Source organism: Camelina sativa, chromosome 10 (assembly GCF_000633955.1).
Source record: "Camelina sativa cultivar DH55 chromosome 10, Cs, whole genome shotgun sequence".
NCBI classification, from domain to species: Eukaryota; Viridiplantae; Streptophyta; class Magnoliopsida; order Brassicales; family Brassicaceae; genus Camelina; species Camelina sativa.
This window is the reverse complement of record NC_025694.1, coordinates 882824-890808: the sequence shown is the minus strand read 5'-3', so window position 1 is coordinate 890808 and position 7985 is coordinate 882824. Positions and strand designations below refer to the sequence as shown.

Below are 7985 nucleotides of genomic sequence, written 5' to 3'. Positions count from 1 at the left end.
CTGATATTAGTAGCATTGAACTCCTTGAAACTCTCAGCACAATCACCTCCTTGGAGAAGAAAAGCTTTACCAACAGCAGCCTCAGCCAATCTCTCTTCGAGATTCCTAGCTTCTCCGGCGAAGACGATAGGAGGGAAAGCCTCAATCGTCTTAAGCACAGACTCAAGCTCGTTAGCGTCAGGGTAATCAGGAAGCTGCAGAGCTTTTTTCAGTTTCCAGCTCTCTGGAGTCCATTTCAATGCACCAGAAGAGGATGGGGACGCAACGGATTCCTTAACGGAAACAGAGTTTCTAGAAGGGTCAGCGGCGTGAACGGCCGTGACGAGTTTAACGGAGTTAGGCTTGTAGTTGACGGCGGCGGGATGAAATGTGAAGAAGGAAGATTGACGGTTGCTTTGACGGTGAGAGAGACGAGCGTCGCCGCCGGTAACGTAGATAGATCTGGAGGCGGCGTTTGAAAGAGCCATGAGTTTAATAATTTTTCTCTGTTTCTGACTCTGTCTCTCTCTCTCTCTCTTGGGTTTGATTTGGTTTGGTATGAAGAGAGAGAATGAGAATGGGGGCGGTTGATGTGAGGAGAGAGAAGAAACTGCGAATTTTATGTATTTATAGGAGGAGGGTTGGTTNTTAATGCAATTTCTTTTGAAAAAAAAAAAAAAAAAAAAAAAGAGGGTTGTTGGGAATTTTGGAATTTGAAGCCGTCGAAGGGTGTTTACGTAAATTGCGTCCTTTAAGATCTTTTTATTTATTTGGTGGAAGACGTGGAAGAAGCTTTCTCTCTCTTTGGCTTTGGCCACCGCTAAACAAACGTTTTTCATGTACAAATAAAGTTGTCCAAACGACGAATTTTACAATTATGAAATGACTAATTTTTGTTGTATATTCAAAGTAAAGAATGTTTCAATTTGATTGAACTAATTAATAAAAATGTTTAATTTACATATTCACAAACTTTTTCGTTGTTTATGGTTTAAAATATTTTATTATTGTGTGCAGTGCCTAGACTTATGGATGCCTAGGACTATTGCCCTTTTTATTACATGGTAGGCACGGCACTGATTGTGTGCATTGAAGAAAAAAAAAATGGAAACCAAATTACGAAAGAATGGGAAAAATAAATAAATTAAACTTATGACACGTACGTAATTACAATTTTGTAAGACCATGATTACTGGGAGTAACTCTCTCAGATACTCTTATTAGAAAATAATAAAAGGAAGAGAGAGAAGGAAAAAAAGAAAGGAATCGTTTCTTTCCCAAGTCACTTGAGAATCGATTCTCAGAACAAGTGTGACATGTGTCACTTGTTAAGTGAAACAGCAATGAGGAAATAAATAAATAATAATAATTTATAAAAAAAATATTTTTTTTGGTTTTTTTGAGAAACGTTGAGTCGTTCTCGATTAATGATGCTCTTAGGTAGCTCGATAAAATGATAATTTTAAAAATTAAGAAGGGGGAAGACTGGGAGTTGGGGTTAATGACATAAATAGGGCTTCACCAACCAAATCCACCACCATGTCAAGTTGCATATGATCTAAAGATTAATTTTGTTTTATCACACCTAACACACACCCAATCCTTTTTATAAGATATGATTTGAATTCATGATGGACCACGACGCCCCTTTCTATATTTGTCACCATCTTATACACTACTAACTTCCTTTTCTATCTATAAAAACTGAAGAATTTAAAAGAAAAACAAAAACAAAAAAAATGTATAGGAAATCTAATTATAAACCATGCCATAATCCTTACAAATAAATTAAGGCTATGGCCTATAAAAATAAAAAATAAAGAGCGGTAAAAAAGTTAAGTTGATGACCGTTAAATTGCAAAGAAGAAGATTAGCCTTTAGGAGCCACAGATTTATTTTTGCCTATTTTATCTCACAAGAAGTCGTCACAAAGTCCTTCTCTGTAACCACACACACACACTCACAGAGTAAGTAAGACTCGATCATCATCATCAATGGCGGTTGTTTATTGCAACCACTCGGCGGTTCTCCTCTCTCCATCCACCGCCGTTTCATCCTCCCTTTCTTCTTCCTCCTCCTCGTCGTCGCTGCTCGTCGGCTTCAAAACGCTGCGTTTCAAATCCAGAAGCGTCTACTCGAAAACCAGAGTATCTCCTGTCTCTGCATTATCATCGTCTCCTCCTGCACGGTCTCTTGAAGCTCTGATTTTCGACTGCGACGGTGTGATCCTTGAGTCGGAGAATCTGCACCGTCAAGCTTACAACGACGCCTTCTCGCATTTCGATGTTCGTTGCCCTCCTTCTTCCTCTGAGTCTCTCGACTGGAGCCTCGAGTTCTACGATAAGTTTCAGAACCTGGTCGGTGGTGGAAAACCCAAAATGCGTTGGTATTTCAAAGAAAACGGATGGCCAACTTCCACCATTTTCGACTCACCTCCTCAGAGTGACGATGATCGAGCCAAGTTAATCGATACTATTCAGGTCACTCACTCGCTTTATCTCTAACTGCAAAACTAAAAGATTTGGTTTTTATTTAAAAAATCTTTTGCAGGATTGGAAAACTGAGAGGTATAAAGAAATCATAAAATCAGGAAGTGTAAGTTTGCGAGTATTTTGATATCTTAGTTTTTGATTTGTTCTGAGGAGATAAACTAATAATAATAAATCTCTCTGCTTTTTTTTTTTTGGCTTTTCAGGTAGAACCAAGACCTGGTGTAATAAGACTAATGGATGAAGCAAAAGCTGCTGTACGTAATGAGTTCTTCTTTTCATATATACCTTTTTATAAATGTCTGAATTGGAATTTAGGTTCTTGAAATACTCTTCTTACTACAGGGGAAAAAACTAGCTGTTTGTTCTGCAGCTACAAAGAGTTCGGTTATAATGTGTCTCGAGAACCTCATCGACATCGTGAGTTGTTTTCTTTTCGCCACTCTATTGTCATCGACCGTCCTTCCTTCTTTCGAGTGTTTTTTCTTTGTCGCTTATATTTATGTCATCTTAGGAGCGGTTCCAAGGACTCGATTGCTTCCTTGCAGGTGATTTTATCACTTTCTCTCTTAAAGAGTTACTTACTCGGCATGTCTGTGTTAAACACTTCTTCCAAGTTTTAATCTATTTTGGTTGTATATTTGGCTTTGCAGGGAATGATGTGAAGGAGAAGAAACCCGATCCTTCTATTTATATTACAGCTGCCGAGGTAATATCAATCGAAGAAAGCAAAAACTTTATATAAAACTTACCAAGAATTAGCCAAATTTCACAAATTCTGGATTTTGTTGATTGCAGAAGCTAGGTGTTTCAGTGAAAGACTGTTTGGTCATAGAGGACAGTGTGATTGGCCTGCAGGTAAAATATCATATCTTTTGCTCGTCTACGAATCTTCTTACACCTCCAAACATCCTAACCTGTCTTTTGAGTTTTCAATCTATAGGCTGCTACGAAAGCAGGGATGTCATGTGTGATCACATACACTTCTTCAACCTCTGATCAGGTCTCGTCAACAACATCTTCATCTTCTTCTTCTTCTTCTTCCCTATTCTTCTATTCTCTTTTACAATACTTGGTTTTAGTAACATTCAAAAACTTGGGTTTCAGGATTTCAAAGATGCTATCTCTGTATACCCTGACCTTAGTAATGTGAAGTAAGTAGGATCATACATCATCACAGGAATTTTGCCAAAAGGTTCTCTCTTTTCATCGACGCATTATTAGCTAACTTATGGTGTTTCCTTCTTGTTGTTTGTAGATTGAAAGACCTGGAAACTCTGCTTCAAACCATCGTTACTGCAGCTTGACACATTTGTCTCCTTTTCAATTTTTGTCTGTTCTTCTGCAACTGTACATTTGTCTTTGTTTAATAACTTTTCATTTTAATAATATAGAAAAAAAAAAAGATCCAAATGTATAAATAACAGTACAATACAATCAAGACCTAGCCTGAATCCTGATAAATCCATAAAAATTGTTTTTTTTTTTAAAGAGTAAAGTACAAAAATTGAAGAGGAAAAAACCAAAGAAAGAGTTCTTCAATTTTCCTCTCACCTAATATATGTCTTTCTTCTCCCTCTTTGCTTATCTTCTCCATCATTAGAAAGAAGACAAGCAGCTAGAGGAGGATGATGAATCTATATAACACCACATTTTCATAATCTGTGTGTTTGGTTTTATCTCCTGCTATTAGCTACCTTGTTCTTGCTCATATCAGCAAGCTCCTCAACAAGTTTCTTCTCTTCTTTACTCAATCTCTTAGGAATCTCAACTTGCACTCTCACTAACTGATCACCTCTCATCTTACTCTTATTCAAAACCGGAACTCCCTTTTTCGCCATCACCAGCGTTGTGCTCGGTTGTGTCCCTGCTGGTACTTTCAAATCCACCTCTCCATCCACTGTCGGAACCTTCAAAGTCGTTCCCAATATGGCATCTACATACGAAATCTTACACGTATAAAGTATATTCGTATCATCACGCTTCAGAATCGGATCCGGAATCACCTCAATAACAGCAAAGAGATCTCCTGATGATCCGCCTCTCTTTCCCGCGTTCCCTTCTCCCCTTACTCTCAACCTACTTCCAGAATCCACACCAGCAGGAACTTTAAGACTAATCCGCTTTGTCCTTCTCAAACGTCCATCTCCTGAGCATGCGCCACATGGTTTTGAAATCTCTCCAGTTCCGTTACACGGGGAGCAAGTCATGACTTGTTGGAATACACCGAGTGGTGTTCTTGTCGATGCTACCACCTGTCCTTGCCCGCCACATGTTTTGCATTTGGTCGGTTTGGTTCCCGCCTTTGCTCCAGAACCATTGCAAGTCCCACAGCTCTCTAACCGAGATATCTCAATTTCTTTCTCAATACCGAAAACAGCTTCTTTGAAATTCAAGATTAGTGAGTAATACTCGTCTTCACCGTCGATAGCTCTGCTCCTTGAACCTCTACTACCCATTCCACCGCCCATTCCTCCCATCCCACCCATTCCTTCGAATAATGACTCGAATAGATCAAATGGATTACTATAATCCTGCAAAATTACATTAAAAGAACAGCAATGTCAGATCATCAGAATGATGATTCAAATGTCAATAGAGAAGAATATATCTATATATACCCCCATGCCTCCCATTCCAGCGCCTTTAACTCCAGCCTCGCCATATCTGTCGTATAGAGATCTTTTTTCATCATCTGATAAGATCTGCAGGAAAATAAAACAATGGTTATTAGGCTCTTTCAAGTATCAGCACAATCATTAAAGCTAAAAGCATCTAAAAAAGAAGATGGACTTCACCTCATATGCATTACTTATTTCTTTAAATTTATCCTCTGCCCCAGCATCCCTGTAATCAAAGTGTAAACAAAACGGTGACGACTAAAACCTTCAGAAGCAGTTTCACTATGCTGTCATAGTTTTGATTTTTGATGTTTGGTGGTTAATGGTTATATGAGCATATGGAAGCTTAACCAAAAATCTGCACTAATTCTCTTTCTTTAGCGTTTCTCAAATATGAGCTCTAACAAGAAATACGCCAATTTTGATGCAGGAAGGTAATAACTCATATTTGCAACTTATATTGGACGCTTGAATTGAAGTAAAACTTACTTGTTCACGTCCGGATGGTAACTCCTCGCGAGCTTCCGATAAGCTGAAAATAGGTGCAGAGAAAAACAATTTCCTTGTCAAACTATGGAAGATCTCAAGTTCACACAACTCAAAAGCTGAACACATGAAGCTCAGAGAGAATCATCAATGAGAGCTACACATCAGTGTTGCATTTTTCTGACTAGGGAACTCGGTGAAATGAAATCACATACCACTTTTAATCTCAGCTTTGGTTGAATTTTTTGAGACTCCAAGGACAGAATAGAAATCCTGGAAATTGAACACACACACACACACACTCGTTAGCAAAAAAAAAAAACTTAATTCTGCAAGGAAAAAAAAAGTACATAAGAAATGAAGAGAACCATCACTGAATATGTAAAGAAAAGGGAATGAAAACATACAGTATCGGCTCTAACAGTGAAACGAGCTCCTATACGAGAATGTGTATTTCGGGATAGTCCTTTCAGTGACAAGAAGGGCAAGGAGCCCTGTGAGAACATACTCGACCTTGAAGCTCCCAAACAATTTATCTGGCTGATGCAACTGCAAAAGGTTATCAAAAAGCAAAACAACTCGAATTAGCCTTTCAGATACATATAACTCTACAAACCCTTACTAAGTTATACAAGAATTCTACTTTTTATAGACAGACAATAGCAAGGGATGGGTCAATTGAAATTAAGGCATGGGAAAAGTAAATAAGTACTTGTCATGATGAGATTCGAATCTGGTAGGATAATTAGCTTTAACAGCAAACTGAGGACGAAGAATCCCCCAATGAGCAACACATGAACTTCCAAATTGTATAAGAGCCATTAAACACTCCCCTGCAACACAGCACCAAGTAGATTTCAGCTAACATAAAAAAACCCTAGCCAACTTAAACAAACAAACCAAAAGATGAAAGCTTTTTTAAAACCTAAGAAGATATTAATACAATTTACATGAAATTTTCCCGACCAGAGAACAGATGCGAGACAAACAACAACAACAACAACAACAACAGCNAAAAAAAAAAAAAAAAAAAAAAGAGTTTCACTTTCACCGCAAAATAAGCTTTACAAACCATACGAGTTCTTCAACCACTGAGCAAAAAAAGACACAGTTCGAGGAAAGAATCTTTTTAAATAACACGAAATTTTGTGTCACCCCACTCCCTGCCGCAAAAATTATTAAATCTTTGCGGATGCAAAAGAAGAATCATCACAAGTGAAAGGAAAAGAAATAATCATAGTTCGGATGATTCTAATCGAAGAAGAAGAAATCGTACCGTAATCGAATGAGTGACGACGGGAGAGTTGTTGTGCGCTCTCTCTCTCTCTCTCTCTCGAGTCTCCTCGATAGATAAGAAAAAAACGAGTAGACTCAAATGAAACGAGAGACAAACAAGAGAAACTCACTCTCCCAACTTTAGCCCTTCAAATCCTTTATTATTACCAACAAAACTATTAATTATATTAAAAATTTATTATATTTTACTTAATTATAATAATTCATTAATTAATACTATTTAATAGTCTAGTTCTACATAAATAAAAACCCACCGGAGAGGTAGGTGTCATGGCACCGGCGTGCAACTGGAGAAAGTGAGAAAACCATATCATTGTTTTATTAATACGAGAATTTCAACTTGATCCGTTTAAATTACGAAATCAAAATCTTATTAAATAAAATTGAAGTATATTACTTTCTTGAGATAAAAGTATACTTCAATTCCAAACTTGAAGCAATGTCTTTTTTTTTTAACAGTAAAAAATAAATATAAAATGACACATCAGTAAATTACACACACTTTGGGAACAAGCTGAACAATGATTTAATAATTATGCCTAACTAATAAACACTACTTGGCAAGTACTTAAGTATACGCATCACTNCCAACGGGTCGGGCTCTCATTCTCATAAACCGGATTCTGTTGGTTATTAGTTTAATCAAATTATCCCTATTATGGTTGTAGGAATCCATTGAGATTTTGTCAGTATGGAAAAGAGTTTTAGAAGAATTTGTCTTCTATTTTCCCCTTAAAATTCACGTGAACTAGCAAAGATAATTTGCGCGAACTCATATTTTGTTTTATATGTGATAAGTGCGGATCATCTTTTAAATTTTGATAATAAATAAGAGAAATATTTTATTTTGATAATTTAAACATAATTTAAATATGATTTAAATATGATTCAGCTTGTAAACCTAAACGAATCGAATTTTATTAAAAAAGAGAAGTGTTTAAACACTTTCCAAAATTATGTCTAAGGTTTTGATATTTTGTGTGGTGTTTGATGGTCTATGTTTTTGTCAGTTTTGTAGGCTTTTATTTTAATTTACTTTACATTATAATTTGTAAAAGTATCGTAGATGTTTCTAACCATTCATATTTGCACAAGTCAAATTTGTCTTCTAGAT

The 7985-nt window shown here is 36.8% G+C and overlaps 3 protein-coding genes across 3 annotated transcripts in view; 1 reads left to right on the top strand and 2 right to left on the bottom strand.

Moving 5' to 3' along the window:
- Positions 1-549, bottom strand: part of LOC104716290 (phospho-2-dehydro-3-deoxyheptonate aldolase 1, chloroplastic) — a gene marked incomplete in the record, with an annotated part of 5910 nt that extends 5361 nt beyond the window's left edge. The window contains 1 exon segment of the mRNA XM_019231087.1: positions 279-549. Coding sequence (XP_019086632.1) covers positions 279-467 — 189 coding nt within the window.
- Positions 1880-3950, top strand: LOC109124522 (haloacid dehalogenase-like hydrolase domain-containing protein At4g39970). The gene is made up of 10 exons (XM_010433678.2): positions 1880-2459; positions 2530-2574; positions 2675-2725; positions 2814-2888; positions 2983-3016; positions 3122-3177; positions 3267-3326; positions 3412-3471; positions 3576-3622; positions 3727-3950. Exons 1-10 carry the CDS (start codon positions 1974-1976, stop codon positions 3773-3775), a joined length of 963 nt encoding a protein of 320 aa, XP_010431980.1. The 5' UTR covers positions 1880-1973; the 3' UTR covers positions 3776-3950.
- On the bottom strand, positions 3882-6974 carry LOC104716287 (chaperone protein dnaJ A6, chloroplastic-like). Its single transcript, XM_010433679.2, has 8 exons — positions 6852-6974; positions 6288-6408; positions 5983-6124; positions 5791-5848; positions 5579-5621; positions 5267-5315; positions 5090-5173; positions 3882-5002 (listed from the first exon to the last, which is right to left on the bottom strand). The coding sequence occupies exons 2-8, from the start codon at positions 6395-6397 to the stop codon at positions 4145-4147; spliced, it is 1344 nt and encodes a 447-aa protein (XP_010431981.1). The 5' UTR covers positions 6398-6408; positions 6852-6974; the 3' UTR covers positions 3882-4144.